Raw genomic sequence first — 21,062 nt, 5'->3', positions numbered from 1 at the left:
TATTTTTCTCAAAATAGTAGCCCAAATACAGTGGCTGTGCACATCAGCGATGTACACATAACATTAAACTCGTGATATGCACTTAAAATGGCCGTCACGTTGCGTGCAGATATCCCAAAGTATGGCCGCCAACTTCATGACATCATCACGCCATAACGCGTGCTTGCGCAGTGATTCACTCCAGTCATGAAATCGAGCCAATTAGTTAAAAATGACTATGCGTCTCACCGAAGGTCTTGTAAACATCGGATTTTCGTCAAATGCTTTCTGCTATCCCGCTCTTGCATCTGACTCGATACCGGCTCACTCACTTCAAACGATGACGGTCACTTGATCTGCAGCTCGCAGGACTCCAGGTTTACTTTTCTTTTCTTTCCGCTTGTTCTCCAATCGTCGCCAATGCAATAATGATGTCTCACAGCACGCCTTATTTGAAGTAGGAAGCTTTATTAATATTGAGCTTCATAGAAATCAGCCTTATCGGTAAACCTGGGTCTAACCGTCTCCTCTAGAATCTGGCACACACACACGGTGTTCCAGATTCTAGATTCAGCAAAACACCACAGTGTGTTAAGCCCTTGACACACATTTCAGTAGAACTTACTGTATACTAAACTTGATATTATATGTACCTAAGGTACCTTTAGTGGTTTTCAGTTGATCAATTCAATTGCGATTATCTGGTAAAACAATAGCAAGCTGGAATCCCACCGCTGCCACCAATGTGAGAAGTTGGCTTGATATATGCTGTCCACTAGTTATAGTGGGCACCTTGTATCAGTCCAACCAGCCCCTTTGGTGATAGGTTAAAGACAACCTTTTGTGAAAGCTATCCTAGTGGTAGCTATGGAGAGCAGCCTTCAGGCTAAGTCTTGAAGGAATGTAAAGCAGCTTGTTTTACCAGTCTATAATCTCTTGAATGACCAAATGAAAGGACAACCACACCAGGTATATATTTAAAATATATGTATTTAAGATAAAACACACCCCTCTAGCCTCTTTATGAGGCTAGAGTTCAAAGTACTTAAGTTACAAGTCAGTATTCAACAGTAAAAGCACAAATACACGTTTGGGCCCTAGGGGCGTACCAAACCATATACCAATAAAGTGGTATAAGAACCACGACTGAACTAGACACAAGGCCTAGAGCCTGTAGAAGTGCTTGGAGCACAAGGAACCACCCAAAGTAGTGACACAGGGGACCCACGGAGGACGCGTGCAGTGTGAGAACACAGCCGCAAATCGCCGTTAACTTCTATGGGGAAAGTCGTGTTTGGAAATTAAGAGTTTAAGAACACTTAGAGGATGAATACGAGCGAACACTTTTGGACTTAGAGGTGTCTAGGGCCAACACCCACGGGAGCACCGGAGTACTCGAATTACCTCACCCATAGGTGTTTTTTGGTGTCGGGTCGCGTCGCTGTTTTCAATGGAAGCTGGCAAAGAAGTGCTGCTGCTGTGAAGAGGAGAAGTGTCCGGAGAGATCCAAGCCTGGATCTAGGATGGAAGGGACCTGAAAGCAGAGTGGACAGAGTCTGGGTCACTTACCAGTGACCAGGGGCACGATAGTCCAATGCCCACAGGGTCAAAAGGGTTATCCATGTGAACCGCCTTAAACTCTACAATGACAGGGCTGACATCACCATGCTGATGGTGACTGATGAGGAGCAGGAAGCAGAGTGAACCTCTCACTGATCTCGTCTCCTACAGCCCACAAGATGGGTCAGTAGATGGTGTAGTCTTTTCAGACACCCTCTCTGCCCAACAGCAGACTGACTGCAAGCAGGTCTTGCAGCAGTATGCTAGCTCTTTTCCTTGACCTTCGGTCTGACAAACTGGTGTACCCATGATGTGGACACTGGTGACAGTGCACCTGTCAAAAACAAAATCTATCGTCAGTCAGACCAAGTCAAGGAAAACATCAAAGTTGAAGTCAGCAAGATGCTGGAGTTAGGGGTTATTGAACCCTCTGAGAGCCACTGGGCTAGCCCAGTGTTTCTGGTCCCCAAACCTCATCCACAGGGTGGAAAGAGAGAGATGAGGTTCTGTGTGGACTATAGAGGACTATAGAGGGCAGACTTTGTCACCAAGACAGATGCTCACCTTATTCCAAGAGCAGATTAATTGATAGATAAATTTGGAGCAGCAAAATTTCTCAGTACATTTGACTTAACTGCAGGGTACGGGCAGATTGGCATGGCCCCAGGAGCAAAAGAGAAAACAGCATTCTCCACACCTGATGGGCATTCTCAGTTCACGGTGATGCCTTTTGGGTTAAATAAAGAGCCTGCCACCTTCCAGGTTGGTGAACCATGTCCTGGCTGGGTTTGAGTCCTTTAGTGCAGCTTATCTTGATGATATTGCTGTCTTTAGCTCCACCTGGCAGGATCACCTGATCCACCTTGGGAAGGCTTTAGAGGCTCTGCAAAATGCAGGCCTCACTATCAAGGCATCCAAATGCCAAATAGGGCAGGGCACTGTGGTGTACTTGGGCCACCTTGTTGGTGGAGGCCAGGTGCAACCCTTACAACCCAAGATCCAGGCCATCCTGGATTGGGTAGCTCCAACAACCCAGACCCAAGTCAGGGCATTCCTTGGCTTGACTGGGTACTACAGGAGGTTTGTGAAGGGATATGGGTCCATTGTGACTCCCCTCGCAGAACTCACCTCCAAGAAGATGCCCAAGACGGTTAACTGGACAGTTATTTGCCAAAAGGCTTTTGACACCCTCAAAGAAGCACTGTGCTCAGCACCAATTCTAAAAGCTCCAGATTATGCCAAGCAGTTCATAGTGCAGACTGATCAATCAATCAATCAATCAATCAATCAATCAATCAATCAAATAATTTGTAAAGCGGACTACATACCCACAAGGGTTTCAAGGCGCTGAGGGTGGGGAGTAGGGGGGTGGTGTCGCTACTGGCTGAACAGCCAGGTCTTGAGTCATCTCCTGAAGGTTAGAAGGTGTTTGGTTTGTTGTAGGTTGAGGGGGAGGGTGTTCCAGGCCTTGGCGGCGTGGTGGGAGAAGGATGCCGCTGATCTAGGGATAGGAGCGGTCCTATCCCAGACCAATGATGAAGGCCAAGACCAACCTGTTGCTTTTATAAGCAGGAGGCTACTCCCCAGAGAGCAGCGTTGGAGTGCCATTGAGAGGGAGGCCTTTGCTGTGGTTTAGTCCCTGAAGAAGTTGAGGCCATACTTGTTTTGTACTCACTTCCTAATTCAAACTGACCACAGACCTCTCAGATGGCTAATGTAGATGAAAGGGGAAAATCCAAAACTACTGAGGTGGTCTATCTCCGTACAAGGAATGGACTTTGAAGTGGAACACAGACCAGGGACTGCCCATGCCAACGCATATGGACTTTCCAGGTTCTTCCACTTAGACAATGAAGACTCCATAGGGCAAGGTTAGTCTCATCACCTTTCGTTTGGGGGGGGGGGGGGTGTTGTGTGAGAAAGTGCCATCTTTCTTGTATGGTATGCCCCCACTTTTTGCTGAATTGCTGATGTACTTTGACTGGGTGTGCCCTGGGCTCCTGCCAATCTGGTACCCAGGGCCTATGTTCCTTCCCTAAAACTGTGTTAAAGCCTAAACCCAATTGGCATCTCTGGCCACATGTCAACCACTGGTAAATGGTACACTAGGTATCCAGAGCCTTGTGACCAGAGAAGGCCCCTAAGGGCTGCAGCACTTATTGTGCCAGCCTTAGAGGCCATGTACCCTGACACACACACACTGCCCTTGCAGGCTGAGTACCTGGGTGCAGAACAAAACAGAGAGTCGACATGGTACACATCCCTATGTGCCATGCCCACAACACACACTGCCCTGGCATACATCAGCCACTCCTCTAGCTGGTTGCCCTATGCCAGTGGTGTGGGTACAGGTGCATGAGCCCTGTGCCCCTACAGTACCCAGGTCCATTCCTGGGCACTGTAAGTGCAGTGCTGCCATTTAAGAGTATATGGTGCTGGGAGATCGTCAACACGAACTCCACAGTACCATGATGGCAACACTGAAGATTGAGAAGTTTGGTATCAAACTTCTCAGCACATTAAACCCGCACTGATGCCAGTGTGGGATTTAATGTACAATGCATGACAGAGGGCATTTTAGAGATGCCCCCTGAACCTAACCTACAATCCACGTCTTGTCTGAGGGGCTGCCTAGGATTCCACCCAGCAGACTTGTTGCTGGACCCTGGGTAGAGAGCCATCTGCTCTCCTGGGCCTGCAACAATGCACATACTGTGCGAGGTGCTAGGTCTCCTCCCCCAGGTTGGGCAGGGGAAACTTCAAAGGCATGCCGCCTTTTGTGAGCTTCTCCAGGCCACTTGCTGTACTCAGCAACTGGCCCCTACCGGTTCTGACCCCCACTCTGGCAGGAAGACTGGCTGGAAACCCCAAGGAAGGAAAGGGGGTGTGCAAGCCTCTGCCAACCACACCCCTCAGGTGGGGGAGGCGAGGTGAAGCACATCTCTGGGCTCTCGCCATATTGAAAATGGGAAACCCTGCCCAATCAGGACTAGGCTACTGCCCCCCTCCCACAGGAGAGTGGCAGGATAGGGGGTGTACCCACCCCAGGAGGGGACCCGTTGGTCCCTGCCCTTTACCTACCTGTAACACCTCTAAATTTAGTATTTAGGGGAAGCCTGAACCTTCCTTCCTCAGATCCAGATTCCGAAACAAGAAAGACGAACAAGGAACAAGAAGACCTGCCGTGCAGCTGCTAACAAGAGGAAGACACCAACTGCTTTGGCCCCAGCCCTACTGGCCTGTCGACCGTCGAACCTGCTCCTGCTAAACCCCGGCATCTCCAGTGGTCAGCAACCTCAAAAACCCCGGAGGACCTGACTGTCTTGTGACTCTGACTACCTGGGACTCCCACGAGCAGTGGTACTGCTCAAAGCAAGTAACTGACCCTGGTATCAGCCAGGAACCGCGAACCCTGCACACTCTGCACCCGCCAAGCCTGGCCTGTGCCAGAGTGGACAAAGACCATGAAGACGTCCCCCCGGCGACTGTGACCCCGAATCCAGCACCCAAGGACCCACCTCGACGCTCCTGACGACGCCTGCCGCCTCGGAACCAGGGACCCCTCCAACCGTGACCAGCAGAGGTTAAGATTTCCCGACACCAAAAGGCACCCCTGCACCCGGCGCCCTGCGGCTCCCTGTGCCCAACTCCTGGGTGCCTGCCTATCCTCCAACTACCGAACTTACCTCTCGAAGTGGTGGTCGCACCTGAAGAATCTTCGTCCCCGAGCCTGCAGCCTTTGTTCGTTCTTGAGCTTCCCCATTGCAATCCATTGAGCGCCTGACGGCTCAAAAGCACCCTGCACCCAGCCGCCCGAGTGCCCCTGGCAGTGCAACTTGTACTCTAATCTACTTCCCCATTTGCCCTGAGCAAGTGACCAGGAGCCCAGCTCCCACAGCCATGTGGCCTGCTAGCCAGCAGCCACCAACCACAGGCCCCCTGCCCCCCATAGGATAACATTGGGCCTAAGTCACTCTGCACCCGGCTGCCCCTGTGCCGCTGAGGGTGTAACAGCTGTACTTACCTGACCCTGGGAGACCCCTGAGTCTACGCCCAGAACCTTAACTCTGCCAGTCGAGTACTTACCCAAAAGCCGATAACTAACTTTTCTTCCTTAGGGTAACATTGACTGGTTTCACTTGGAAATTCTTTTAAGTGTCGAGTTTTGAAACTTTTAAATATTCATCTAAAATCATCCGAATTACGAAAACAAATGTACTCACCTGTTATCAGGAGAGATCCCAGTGCTGGATCTTGGTGCCCAGCACTGACCCTGAAAAGTAATTACAACCGTACTTACCTAAACTTGATTTTCCTGCCATAGGATAACATTGCCTGGTTTTCACCATAATTTCTTCTGTCGATCTTGCAAACTTACAAATATTCGTTAAAAATCGCCTGTATAACAAAATCACATTCTTTCAACTGTTTACTGGAGATGCCCCAGTGCTGGGTCCAGGATCCAACACTGAGTTAGAAAAAGTAACCATTACTCAACTGTTTACAGGAACTGTCCCAGGACTGAATCTAGGATCCAGTCCTGTGGTAAGAAAAGTAATCCAAAAAGTAATCTATTGCATTTAACTAGAAATTCCCATTGAGCTCAATGTATAATTGTGTTTGAAATTGTGTTGCCTATTGCAACAACTGTAACATTGCATTCAAAAGTCTATTGCCTAATGAAAAGTATTTATTTAAAGCATCTCATTCTGAGAAAGTGTATTTTGATATCTATTGTTGGTTCTAAAATAAAACAAGCATATATTTTTATATACAAACCATTGGCCTAGAGTTCAGTTCTTGAGTGTGTGAGACCATTTGCTGACTGAGTGTGTACAACAAATGCTTTACACTGTCCTCTGATACTGCCTTACTGCTCGACCAAGCTACCACTTTAGAGAGTAAGGTTATATCTAACTTAGCCTCTGCCAAACCTCTGGGGACTGTGGACTCTGTACACCCTGTACCTATTTGGGAACAGTATATACAGAGCCACTTTCTTACACCTGTGATTTTTGGGTTTGGCGTGTAATGCTGGCAAACATAAGTATGCCTACTGTAAGGGGCTTTGGTTCACCCTCCTTCAGCGACTGGCTTTTGTTTTGTTTTTTAGCTCGGGAGAATTCAGCCATTGGGTTAATACATTGTCAGTGACTTTTTGGAATAACCTACACAAGTATTTGACCCTCAACCTCTTTCTATTGGCTGTATGGATTTATCCTTCCACCCTATTACAATGTACGAGGAACTATTTACATGTGAAAAATACACTTCGTTGTCACACATTTCATTTTTTGTAATCTCATCCATCCTTTGTATACACAAAGCAATATTTTTGTGAATGTTCTTTAACATTCCAATGCTTGTTTTCTTTGCTGTAACTTTGTAAACAAGCACTTTATGTGAGAATATTTGTGCATTACATTAAACCAATGTAACTGTTTATATTAAGCTTATGCTATAGGATATTATCTTATATTATCATTTTTTCTGAAACACTTCATTTGTAAAAAAAAAAAAAAATGCAAATGTTCTTCGTTTTAAATAGTATTAAAGGTGCTTTATTTACACCGCTGGACTCTGCAACCTGCGGAAGACATCGTTATCAACAGACTGAATTGTTATACATTTAAGTGGGTGGGCTTTGACTCGTTACAACTATGTAAGTCACTTTTAAGTAGCTGTAAAGATGACTGCTTGGTTTGTCTCAATGAAACTGCCAGCAAGTCTGATGTTCTTAGTTCTTTTAGAAATGTATCCCCGTTCATACAAAACAAATTATTATCAAGGCAAAGACCGGGCAGATAGTAAGAACGGTTGGTTCGACTCCAAATGCTCAAAAGCACATGCAGCCTTGCTAACCGCCTTGCATAAGCCCATGAGAGACGCAGGAGCAATAAAAATGGCAAGAGTAGCATATAAGGTATCCCTTAAAGAATGTAAAATTGCCATAAGATCGGAATTATGGCAAAATCTTAAGCAAGCCTCAGAACTGAAAGATACGAAAGGCTTTTGGAAGGCGGTGAATGCACCATTTCTTGCCTCTAGGAAATTACCTAGTATTGAAATCACACTGGGGGAGGATCAATGGGTGACTCATTTCTCTAGTCTCTATTGCAATCTGGTAGAGCCCCAAAATGAAGGGGTCCTGAGACTAAACCTCCCAAGCTATCTGCCAATTGATATTGACTTCAATGTTAATGAGGTGATTTTAGCTATAGATGTGAGTAAGGGAGGCAAAGCCCTGGGCCCGGATAGTATACCCGTGGATCTATTTAAATCTTGCCCTGCGCTTCGGGCCCACTATTAACTATGGTCCTAAGGGCTTGCTGTACCCAGGGATTTACAGCAACTTGGATTCTCTTGTAAAGGTGGCCGGGCGTGTTGTCTTAAATCGATTGCAGCTTTGGGTGGAGGAAAACGATATAATTTCAGAATTACAGTATGGATTTCGTCAAGGACTGGGTACTGTTTAACAGAGCCTGAACTTGAATCTCCTGATGAGAAAATATATATAAGCCAAAAGGAGGAGTTTATATTTGTGTTTTGTCGATCTGAGCTCAGCTTTTGATTGCGTCAATCACCAGAAGCTATGGTGTATATTAGAGACCATGGGGATGGATTTGCCGATTCTAAATTTTTTAAAGCAGTCTTACTTAGTCGCTAGGGCCCAGGTTCGATACGGGAGAAGTGGCAAACTCAGCCACAGTTTCCATGTTAAGACGGGGGTGCGGCAGGGGTGTGTGTGAGCCCCCCCCTTCTGTTTACACTCTATATTAACAGGTTGGGAGCAACTTTGAGAAGTTAATGCCAGGACCTACCAGGTATTGGTAATCGGCCAATTGGAGCATTGCTGTATGCGGATGACGATGTCCTCTTGGCCCGTACCCCCCTTGGCCTACAGAAAGTTGTCTCTAGCTTTCCTGCCTATATGTTAGATCTTGATCTTAAAGTAAACATTAATAAAACATTCACAATGAAATGTTGTAAGTCCAATGTTAAGTGCCGCGATTTCTATATTGATAATAGGAAACTCGGCTTCACAAATCACTTTTCTTACTTGGGCGTTGTAATCGAAAGAAGGGGCCTATGGGCAAAAGCTTCTGACTCCAGAAAATTGATATTTTGCAAAGCCATAGGTGCATTGATAAATTTTTCTAGAAAGGTAGGAAAGCGTCCAAGTGCTGATCTATTAACAATCTATAAAGCCAAATGCATACCTATTGCCATGTATGGAGCTGGCATCTGGGGCTATTGCAATTTTGCGTCTTTACAGTTGGTAGAAAATAGATTCCTAAGATACCTTTTAGCGGTACAGAGTAGCACTGCTATGTTTATCTGTCATGCTGAGTTGGGGCTGCCATACTTGTCCGACTTGATTAAAATGCAGCCTATCCTATTATGGCATAAGGTTTGAACAGGCATTTCAACTACCTTAAATCGGGACGTGATTAACGACTGTCTGTCTCTTCATGGGGTAGACCGTATTCCCTGGATCACATATGTTAAGAAATTCGTAAATGATTTGTTAATCCTGACAGTTTGAATCATGTCACCAGGAATGAATTAAAGTTGTTATGCATTGATCATATGGAGAATACTAGATTGTCCACAAATATAATGAAGCCTTTAGTTAGAGAAAATCAATTGGTTTTGACCCAATCAGGAACGCAGCCCTATCTGATAAACACCTTAGGAATTTATGAGTGGTTGCTATTGACCCGTTTACTCCTAGGAAATCTTCACATTAGGGTCATTTTTCCAAATATCAACGACTGGTCTCGTTCCTTATGCTTATGCCCCGGTGATAATACGTCTGTACAGTCCACAATTCATGTTATGTTTTTTTGTAAGTTTTATACTCTGCATAGGAAAATATGGATTTTACCTATTTTAATAGTGTATGGCTTGAGACAATGCCAACCTGCTTTTTTAAAGTTGCAACTTTTAAAAGATGGACCTGTGACTGATCACAGCTAAATATTTGAAAGGGGCGGTTAGATATAGGAAGTCAATGGATGGCCCCTCTTTCCTCTAAATCGCTTGTGATTCTTGCTTCTTTTATTTAAGTTGTTCTGATGTAATTTAAGTTTTAAGTGCATTGTGCTTTTATTGTTTAATATGTCTTAAATCGAATAAAGCGTATTCAGTCTGTCTGTCTGCATTACATTAAACCTATGTAACTGTTTATATTAAGCTTATGCTATAGGCTATTATCTTATATTATCATTTTTTCTGAAACACTTTATTTGTAAAAAAATGCAAAAAATGCAAACGTTCTTCGTTCTAAATAGTATTCAAGGTGCTTAATTTACACCGCTGGACGGTGCTTTGACTTTTGTGCTAGGACGAAAATATTTCCATGTAAGATGCTCTGTCCCCCACTCAGTCTGGTCCTGCGCTATACACACCCAATAATGAAAGGAGCTGGACATTGAGGTGCAGGGGAGGTGCGGTGTTCAGACCTTGCTCCTCAGCTCAGGATAGACTGTTTTGAGGGTGCACCACAGACACCACCACGTGGGCAGGGCCCAAGGGTGGAAGTGGCTCATGGTTTTTCCCAGTACATTCCCGCAGCCCTCCACCTGCCCCAGGGTACAGCTAACCGTGCGAGGTCTTTGCTAGAATAAGCTGAGCCCAGAGATCCCCTGGGACCTACACTGTGTGCAGGTCTGGAGAAAGCTTCATATTGTATTATTCAGGGTTACCATGAAAGCTACTCCGGAGGGACCACAGCCGGCTCCGTGTTCATAAAATCGACTTTTGATTTCCGTGGTCTTATGCGAGCCGTCAGAGCCAACTCTACTAGGCGCCTGTTAGACCTGACATCCTTGGCGTGGGTTTTTCCCCTATCTTTTGCCTCTGCTACCTGGATTTTGATGCTGTGCTGGATTTCGTTTTTGCTGGTTTAGATGCTTTGGACACTCTGCCACTGCTAACCAGTGCCAGAGTGTAAGTGCTCCCTGTGTAAAATATCGTATTGATTGGATATACCTGATTGGCATATTTGTATCCCCATGAAGTCCCTAGTAAAGTGCACTGTGTGTGCCAGGGCTGGTGATGACAGATGCTACTAGTGGGTCTGCAGCGCTGATTGCGCCACCCACCTGTGTAGCCCTAATACAGTGTCTCAGGCCTGCCGCCGCAGGCCTGCCTGCAGTCCCCGGACTGCCATGTCCTCCTGGCCAGTGTCCACACTGGCCGGGCCTAACCCTTCCCTTTTCGTACACGTCAGTCATCCCTATGGAAGGCCCAAGGTACCCCCCTGGGCAGGGTGCAGTGTATGTAGAAGGTAGAGCATGTACTAGTGCAGGTAACATGTTCTGGTAGTGAACACCGGCCATTTTGTGTGTTCACTACTGCAAGGTTATCTTGTTCCGTAGGCTAACATGGGGGAGGCGGGTGCCAATGGCTATCCGCCTATCTTCCCATAGGAACAAGATAAGACATGAGTGTTTGATATCCCTGAGCTCAGCATTTAATAACACATCTTTTAGGAGAGGTTGTTTTTAAATCCTGAGTTGGAGAATAGTACTTTTTAGAGAGTAGCTGTTCTCTTGTCTGACCTTTCTGTGTGCCTGGGCGCGCTTGTGGATTGACTGTCTGGTTTGAGAGTGACAGGGGCTGGGGATCCCCCGGGAGGTTGGCTGAGTCAGCCCTCTGCTGAATGGCGACATTTGCAAGGAGAGTGGAGGGAGGAGATAGCACCTGGGATTGAATAGGGCTGTGCCTGCCTGCCACTCTGCTGGCTCCACCTCCTGCTGGGCGGCTGACGACTCTGCCCCTCACTCTGAAAAGAATGTAGAGGCCAGGAAAACAAAGTGCTCCAGCAACACCCAGAACTGGATCAGACCGGGCTCAGGACCCGCTTGCACAAAGACTTCAAAGACTTCTTGGGGTATAAGTACACGACCCCTGACAACAGATTTTTAGATTCGACCATCGAGAGGAACCTCTGCTGAAAGACGGACCGCTGAAGAACTAAAGGAAGATTGCCGTGCTGTGTGCTTTAAAGGCTGACCTGTTCTGCTGTACAACTGAAGCTGAGGAGGAGAAGGGGTCTTGCTGTGTGCTGACCCTATCCACTTGACCAAACAAGACTTTGCTGTGTGCTGTGTCTTCAACTGAATCTCCAAGGGCCTGAGAAGAGCTGGCCTCCTGTTTCGCAACCCAGGGATAGAAAGGTTGCCAAGAACTCAAGACTCTGCTGTGTCCCACCTGCGCTGCTGTGTGCCGCAGGGACCGTGGACTGTTCTACCAAGCTTCTCAACATCTGCCTGTGAGGTGGGCTGGCTGCTCTCTGTCTTGCTGGAGAGTACCACACCGATCCGGGCCTGACACCGGTTGCCGCATCAAGAAGATCGACGTGCTCATCGGCACGTGCCTTGCCGCGACCCGGAGGCCTGAAGCAGATCGAGAGTCTTATTTACCTGCTCTACGAAGCCGCGCTGTGAGTGGCTGACTCCGGTGACGTCGACATCGTCACTGGGGGCTCGTCGAGGGAGTTGTGGAATCCTTGCACCGAACAGCCCGAGGAGCGCTTGTACAACGAGTGCAGCGACACCGCCGGAGCAACGTAGCTGCCTAAACATCGAGAGCCTACAAACTGATTCATTCTCAGTGAGTATCGAATCACTCAAGAAACTAGAGACTATCATCTCACGATCCCGACCAACCAAGAAAGCGAATATTGTGTAAACCTGTGATGCTTGATTTCAACTGCGGGAACTAGATAAAGATATATTATTTTTGATATAACTCACCTGTGTGGTCTAAGTTTGTGGTGTGCGGAGGGGGGATCATTGTGGTGTCTACGTGCAAATACCTTACACATTGCCTTGGGGATAAGCCTGTCTGCTCGAGCCAAGCTACCTAGAGGGTGAGCAGGGGTTATCTACCGTGTGTGTCCCTGTACCCTGACTAGAAGCAAGGGTCCCTATTTGGTCTAAGGTGGATACCTCTGCCAACTAGAGACCCCCAGATCTAACAGCGCCCGTCATTGCATCGCTGGCTGGATCTGGTTCATGCGGCATCGCTCCCATTGGAGTTGGCTACAGCAACCTGCATAGCACACACGCCCTCACTGCACCATGAACCAGAGATAGTTTAATTTGAAGAGTGCCATCAAAGATCTCCCTCACTCATCACCGCGGACAGCCTTCCGCGCCTCCAGCGTCAACATCTCATCCCGCGGTGTGTCCATTGCCTGGCTACAGTTCTCCTGTCTGACTGTACGGGTCCAGTTTATCTGAACATCCTTGGTCTGGTGGCATGTCTCCTGTCCAGCTGCACATCCCTGTCTGGCTGTGTGTCTCGCGTCTGGTTGTATATCTCCTATCCACCTGCACATCCCTGTCTGGTAGTGTGTCTTGCATCTGGTTGTATGTCTCCCATCCACCTGCACATCCCTGTCTGGCTGTGTGTCTCGCGTCTGATTGTATGTCTCCTGTCCACCTGCACATCCCTTCTCTGGTTGTACATCTCCTATCCACCTGCACATCCCTGTCTGTCTGTGTGTCTCACGTCTGGTTGTATGTCTCCTGTCCACCTGCACATCCCTTGTCTGGTTGTATGTCTCCTGTCCACCTGCACATCCCTGTCTGGCTGTGTGTCTCATTGTATATCTCCTGTCCAGCTGCACATCCCTGTCTAGCTGTGTGTCTCGCGTCTGTTTGTATGTCTCCTGTCCACCTGCACATCCCTATTTAGCTGTGTGTCTCACGTCTGGTTGTATGTCTGCTGTGCAGCTGCACATCCCTGTCTAGCTGTGTGTCTCGCGTCTGGTTGTATGTCTCCTGTCCACCTGCTCATCCCTATTTAGCTGTGTGTCTCACGTCTGGTTGTATGTCTCCTGTCCAGCTGAACATCCCTGTCTAGCTGTGTGTCTTGCGTCTGGTTGTATGTCTCCTGTCCAGCTGAACATCCCTGTCTAGCTGTGTGTCTGGTTGTATGTCTCCTGCCCAGCTGCACATCTCTTGTCAGACTGCACCTCCTCTTTGAATGAACATAGACAAAAATAATCTTGTAATCTCGCATTGGCTGCTGCCACGTCCCGTGGTCGGTGAGGCTGAGAGACCTTCCTGAGGCCATCTCTTCAGTGCTTCCACTGGCTGCTCCTGGCACAGTCTCCCCAGGCCACCTGTGGCTCCTCAGACCGCCCCCGAATCTCTATCCCCGGTCCACTTCCATCCCTGTGTCGCCTGTCTGCAATGCTGGAGTCCTGTCCACAGGTCACTCCTGGCCCTGGATACTTCACTTTCCTCTGCCCCCCCAACTGATCCCGGCTGTGTCCCCTCAAACTCACCCTGCCTCCGTCTTTGAGAGTTGCCTTTCCTCCATCTGCCCCTGGCTTTGTGTCTTTAGGGTCGCCAAGGAAGCACAGGCAATGGCTATTCGAGCCGCATCCGCCTCCTCTGGCTTACGCTGGAACTGTCCCCGCAGGGTCCCCTAAACCTGTCTGTGCAGGCCCCCTAAATCTTCGTCCTCACCGTCTCTGGAGGTGCCATCACACAAGCCTTGTAGACGTGTGCGTGGTTCACCCGTGAAGTGTTTATAAAGTATCACCTTTTCTGTGACCGAAAGAGAGACCAGTTGGAAGTCCAGATCTCTACAAACTTTCTGAGGGACAGAGCACGGAAAAACCACACACCCTGTAAGTCCCTTAGAAACATTTTCATGGGGTAGAGACTGAAAATGTGTCTACAAGGGTTGCAATGCTGTCCTGCTCATGAAGGATGCATTCACTGTTGAGAACATTCAAGAGAAGCTGAATGTTTGTACCAACCATGTGGAACGGGTGATGGGACAACAATCCCATCTCATTCTCTCGGATGCCGTCTTCTTCTTAAATCTGTGGTTTGAGCATGGAATGCGGAAGGACTGATCGAGTGTCAGGTGGTGATGTCAAATCCCTGGTTTGGGACGAAGGCCGTGAACCTCTCGAGGACAGACACGTGGACTCCCTGTAAATTCAGCTGGGGTTTGTAGAACTTCAAGAAGTTCCATGTAGGTCGCAATGGAACCTGCAAACTGTTACAAATTGAAGCAAACACATGAAAGCCCCCCCATAGCCCCTCCCCTGTCTGAGGAGGAAGAAGCTGCGGGTCTTGCTTGGTGCTTCTGTGCCAGGAAGCGTAAATAGATGCCTTAGAAGGACGGAGCGCTTCCGGGACAAGGCTTGATTGGCCACGCGCGCGACGTATCAACAACCCGACCTGAGACATAGAACCTGTGAATTCAGAAAAGAAAGGGAGGGGGGGGGGGGGGCACAGACATGTTTCCTTTTGGGCTTCTGAATTTTGCATACTTCGTGAATTAAGCTCCACACATCTTCAAAGGCCGACAGACAGAGCCACTGCCCAGGCTGAACAGCACATTATGTCACATTTCATGCACTGAAAGCAGATGCTGTGAACACTAGAACTCCACGTGTTAGAACAGCGAGGACACCTTTGGATATATTCTGTTGCAGCGGCTGCTCTTTGCTTTATTTCTATTCGTTGTGAGCAGGTGAAGCATGTGCTAATGTAGTAAATGTGTGAAGCTTTTGTCTAAAGCCCATGAAAGGGTGTGATTTCTTCATGCTAAGAGAGTCCCTCTCCCCAATCCTTTGAAGTCGAATCTATGCTGGAGTCGGAACGCTCCTGAGTATTGCTGTCATTCCTATGAATTAAATGCTTATTGATCTCACATTCATGGCACAGCCTCTGCATTGCTGTACTTTAATTAATTGAGTAAACCTTAAAACAGAGCGCTTTGTCTGTCACTCTGTAGCAGAAATGCTTTATTCTTGCCTTCTGTACATTCCCTACCGAGCTCACCAAGAGAGACAGGTCCAGCGGGAAGCACCAACGTCCGGCAGGGTCTACACCGCTCCCGATCCGGTGCTGGTGCGATCGGGAGGAAAGTTCATGTATGGGCGCGTGTGTTGGCAGGTCTTTCATGGCTCTACAGAGAATAATCCTGGGGAGGACCTGAATTTGGAAAAAAGATTCAGAAGTGACCCTGTCAATCTCTGTGTAGTTTACAACCCAGAGTCTTTTCCAGTTAAACTGACTCAGGCTCACCGCTGCTTACAGGCCAATCCACAGGATCCCAAAGATCTGTATTCCCCATTATCTCTGTCACTTTGTCCTCAAATTGAGGCAACTGCAGCGCGTCCAGTTTAGAGCTGCCACTGTGCTCTCATGAAAAGGATTATCTTCAGTCTTTCGACTCATCTCCTAAGACAGACGAGAGTTTGAGGACCTGTACAGGTGACAGTCCAAGGGCGGAAGAGCTTCGCAACCAGATCAAAGTACAAGTTAAACATCCCTGTGGAGATTCTCAGTGGTTGGAAATAAGGAGGTGAAAAGTGTGAGAACCCCCCCTGATGGTGCTTGTGCAGAGAGAACTGTATCCTGGATAGACTAGGAGCACCCCTATCGACCTCTGACTGTGTCAAAAAAGCTGATGGGTCCAAAAGAGCCCATGCTGAGACATCTCCGTGGTAGACAGACTTACCATATAGCATGATCAATGGGAGAACAGATTCTGTCCCCTGAGTGTGGACTAAACCCAATCTGAAAACACTGATGCCATTGCACCAAAATTCCAGGGGCAGTGAAAATGGCGTCATACTGTCTTCTACTTTCTAAGATGTCACAAGCTAGTCCCCTTGTCACACTATTAGACCCCAACTCATCCATCTGCTCTTGAGAAACTGTGGAAAGGTTAAGGAGTGAATGGTATTGAAAATAAGCATGCCTTTAAGAGCCTGCTTACTTACTGTTCAGGCAGATATGTTTAAGCCCTTTGAGACCAGCAGTAGGAAGTACAGCGCCAGAGGCCCCACAGAACAACTAGGGGTAGCAATTTCTGCCTCCTGCTACTCTTAAATAATATCCATGCATGATAATTGTCAAGGCAGTTTAACAACTCCAAAACATCCTGCATTTGAGATGCAGCCATTTTGGTAACAGTGGCAAGTAATTAAGGAGAGGAGACACTACCACCACGCCCTTAACACCGGACACCACACTGCCTGCCACCTTTCTCCTGCCGAAACTGCAGCTGCACCCTCACCCACCTCCGCACTCAAGCTCCTCCCGCCACCCGGCCGACCCACTGCATACCTGACCAGCTGAGCAGCATCCTCCTCAACATGCGCTCCATCCACATACATGCCACAGAAATCTGGGACTCTTCTACTCTGTCTCGCCCAACAAAGCCTTCCTTATAGAAACCTGGATGAACCCCAGCCCAGCCATAGACATCGCCACTGCCATCACCTATGGCTACAAGATCACCCGCAAGGACCGCACAAACCAACCAGGAGGAGGCATCGCCACCATCCACAAAAACACCCTCACCCTGACCACCCACTCAGATGACCCAACGACAACCATGGAACATCTCCACTTTCAAGTCCAGACCAACCCCAACACCACCCTCGTCTACAGACGTCCTGGCCCCCGCCTGCCCTTCACCGACACCATAATCGACTTCATCGCACCACAGACTCTCACATCCACCAATTTAATCCTACTCAGCGACCTCAACTTTCACCTGGACAACCCCAATGACAAGAACACCAAATTCCTCCCGGAGAACCTCACAAATGTAGGACTCAAGCAGCTAGTCATCTCTCCCACACACTCAGCAGGACATATGCTCGACCCCGTCTTCTCTGCCACTCTGCCACTCTGGCGCCCCTCAAGAAAGCACCCAGCAAGCAACACTCCAAGAAAGCCAGCTAGGTCACTCACCTCCTCCATGAGTCCAGGCGTACCTGTAGACAGCTCGAGAAAAGATGAAGGAACAACAGAACCCTGGAAGCCCACGCAGCCTTCAAAGCCGCCGTCACCGCACCCGACCTCCTCCTCAAAACTACAAAGAAAACGTCCCTTCAAGAGAGAATCATTACCAATGCACACAACAGCAAAGAACTCTTCGCCCAACAGCAAGGCAACAGAAGACCCACCCTTCAATGCCCTCTTCAACAAACTCGGCACCTACTTCCGCGACAAGATCAAGCAGAACCCTCTCATCACTCCCGCCACCACCGCACCCAACAATGCCACCCCCCAAAAGATTCTGCTCAACTGGACATCGCTCACCACGAATGACACTCTGAAGACCATGAAGGGCATCCACTCTGGAACCCTCCATGGGCCCCTGCCCGCTCCACATCTTCCACTGAGCCTCAATCTCCATCGCCCCCAAGCTACACTGCACCATCAACTGGTCCATCGAGATTGCCACCTTCCTGGATGACTGGAAACACAATGAGATCAACCCCCTGCTGAAGAAGACATCCGCCGACCCGATGGGCCTCAAGAACTTCAGACCCATCTCCCTGCTCCCCTTCCTAGCCAAGGTCATTGAGAAGGCCAACCATGTCCTTGACATCTCCCAATCCGGCTTTCGAAGCAACCACAGCACATATACCGCCCTCCTCGCCGCCACCGATGACATCCGCTCCCTCCTCGACCGGGGCGAAACAGCAGCCCTCATCCGCTTGGACCTCTCAGCCACCTTCAACACTGTTTCCCACCACACCCCAAGCATGAGACTCCACAACGCCGACATCCATGACAAAGCCCTGGACTGCATCTGCTCCAGCCTCAACGGTAGAACAGTGAGTCAGACTACCACCGTTCCTCTCAGAACCCATGAAGGTCGGCTGTGAAGTCCCCCAGGGCACCTACCTGAGCCCCACCCTCTTCAACGACTACATGGCCCCACTCTCAGCCATCGTCAGGAACCACAGACCCAGCATCGTCTCCTACACCAATGACACCCAGGTGATCCTCACCAACCAGCGCCACAATCATCAGAAACAACACCCGCACCAGGATAAAAGCAGCAGCTACCTAGATGAGAGACAGTTGCCTCAAGCTCAACTCAGAAAAGACTGAAGTCGTCATCCTGAGGTCCACCACCTCCACACGATGACTCTTGGTGGCCCGCCGCGCTAGGAACACCTCCCCACACCCACAGACCATGCACAAAACCTCTGCATCATACTGAACTGCTCTCTCACTATGAACCGATAGATAGACACCATCTCCTCATCATGCTTCCACATTTTCCACCTGCTTTGAAAGACCTTCAGATGTATCCCCACTGGGTCCAGACAGACGGTCGCCCTCACGCTCATCAGCAGCAGACACAACTACGGCAAAGTAGTCTACGCAGGCGTCTCCCAGAAACATCTCAGGAAACTACAGAACATTCAAAACGGTGCATCCAGGCTGGTTCTCAACATCCCTCGCCGTGGCCACATTACCGTTCACCTGCAAGAACTCTACTGGCTCCCAGTCAACAAAAGAGTCACCTTCAAGCTCCTCACACACACCTATAAGCACTCCATAATGCCCGACCAGCATAACTGAACCACCACCTCTCACACCACGTACCCACCAGACACCTCTGCTCCACCCAACAGGCTTTTGCCACCGTCCCACGGATCTGCTAGACCAGGACTGGGGAAAGATCCTTTAACCAGATAACAGCCAAGACCTAGTACGCCCTGTATCTCCACCTCAGGCAATTGCTGATGCAATTCAGGAAGGATCTCAAGACTGGCTCTTCAACTAACCTCAGTGCCCAGACAGACCTTCAGCCCCCCCATCCACATCGCCATGAGACCCTCATGGGTGAGTAGCTACGCTCTACAAATTATGATTCATTGATTGAATGTGGTATTTGAGATAGAGCTGACATATACACCAGTGAAGAGGCAGAATGAGTTTGTGTATGGATAATAATAATCTGCTGCAACAAAAAAAAACAAAGCTCGTTTCACTTAAAAATTGAGCTCCCTGACTCCGAGGATATATAAAAAACTAGAACAGTGTCAATCAATGATTGCCAAGGGAATCTGTGTCATAAGTGAAAACTAGCTTTTGATCAGAGAGGACTCGAAGGCCTAACAAAGGAACCTCATAGACTTTGGGCAGCATGCATTCTTATACCAAGATTAAAAGGCCCACCATTACCATCCTCTTTGAAAAGCTTAATACTCACTTTCAATGACATTGTCATTCAAGTACAAGTGCTCCAGTGTGGGGCTGATCCGCGGCACAGTGGTCAGTCTGTTATGGGACAACTGCAGAACCAACAAATTCGAGACGTTGAAAATGTTCTTGGGCGTGCCTTTGTCAGACAATTGGTTGTAGTTTAATCTGATGAAGGCCAGGTTAGGGAAGTCTTTAAAGTAGTCATCAGGTATTTCCTCAATATTATTCCTGTCCAGAAACAGCTGGTGGATGCTGTTGGGGACACCTGATGGCATCTTTCGGAGGATGTTATGGGCAAGGTTCAGCTGCATGAGGTTCTTTAAGCCCCTGAATGTGTTCTTATTAAAGATCCCATCGCTCAGTTTGTTGTGGTGAAGGTCCAAAAGCAGCAGGTGCTCCAACTTATTGAATACACCGGCAGGAATTTTGGAAATTTGGTTCCTGCTCAACCTCAACTGTTCCAAGTGGGCAGGTAGGAAGGCAGGCAGTTCCTTCAGCTGATTCCTCTCCATGTACAAGAAGGTGAGGTTGTCCATCTTCTCTAGGATGCCCTTGCCCACCTTCTTAATGCGGTTGTTGTCGAGGTTGATCCATTTGATCTCAGTTGCATTCCTGAAGGATTCTTCCTGCAGGTCATCAATGAAGTTGTTCTGCAAATAAAGGTACCGGGTGCGGGCTGGGATGATTGGGACCTTTCTCAGGTTTCGGCTGTCACAGTAAAGTGCTGATTGGAAATCTGGTGGGCAAAAGCATTCCCGTGGGCAGTCTGGGAAAACTGATGGTGGACCAAAAGGAAGAGGTGGAGGCAGGTCCGTCGGCTCCACTGGTTCCGGAGGAGGTCGGGTGGGCTTCTTGGGTAGCTTGGGTGGCTTGGCCTTCGTTGGCTTTGGTCTGCGTTGCCCATCAACCTCAGACAACAGTAGCAGGATCAGAGGGAGCAACAGAATAAAAAAGGACTTCATGGTCCAGGTCCCCAGCAGCTGGAACACAAAAAGTGCAGAAGAGGCTTGTTAGACATGGTCCAAACCAGTGTTACACTCCCCAGCTGAACTAAAAAAATGTGTTGAACATGGTGACAGAAATATGACAACTAAAACAACCCAAATACATGCTACTTTTAATGGTGTTTTCACAGCAAACAGTTCCCTTTGTACCTTATAATTCCCTTCCCATGGGGAGTCTTGGACCTCTACTGCCCTCAGTCCCTCCTACCATCTCTTATAGCCTGACATTTCTCTGCTCTAGCATTTCCTAATCCCATATCAGAACAGTGTGTCGCTGGGCACATCTGACCTTTCACAAGCTTTGTTATGGTGCGTTATGAAGAAGTTTTGTCACTTATCAACACAGGCATTACCAGACACACATCATCCCACATCTCAAGAAACTCCATTGGCTACCAGTCGTGAAGAGATGTCAGTTGAAGCTGCTCACTTACAAGGCACTACACAACGGAGGTCCGGCGTACCTCAGCAAACGAGTGAACTTCTACCTACCAAACCAGGAAACTCTGTTCCAGTT

General features: G+C 48.4%; 1 protein-coding gene across 1 annotated transcript in view; it reads right to left on the bottom strand.

Annotated features, from left to right (window-relative positions):
- The window catches only part of LOC146771210 (prolargin-like), a 46,339-nt gene extending 25,821 nt beyond the window's left edge, over positions 1–20,518 (bottom strand). The window contains exon 1 of the mRNA XM_085640291.1: positions 19,549–20,518. Within this exon, the coding sequence (XP_085496417.1) occupies positions 19,549–20,503 (955 nt within the window). The 5' untranslated portion in view covers positions 20,504–20,518. The remainder of the gene's footprint in view (positions 1–19,548) is intronic.
- Between the last annotated feature and the right edge of the window lie 544 nt (positions 20,519–21,062).

Source organism: Triturus cristatus, unplaced genomic scaffold, assembly GCF_964204655.1.
Source record: "Triturus cristatus unplaced genomic scaffold, aTriCri1.1 SCAFFOLD_951, whole genome shotgun sequence".
Lineage (NCBI taxonomy): Eukaryota > Metazoa > Chordata > Amphibia > Caudata > Salamandridae > Triturus > Triturus cristatus.
This window is presented reverse-complemented; position numbering and strand designations above follow the sequence as displayed.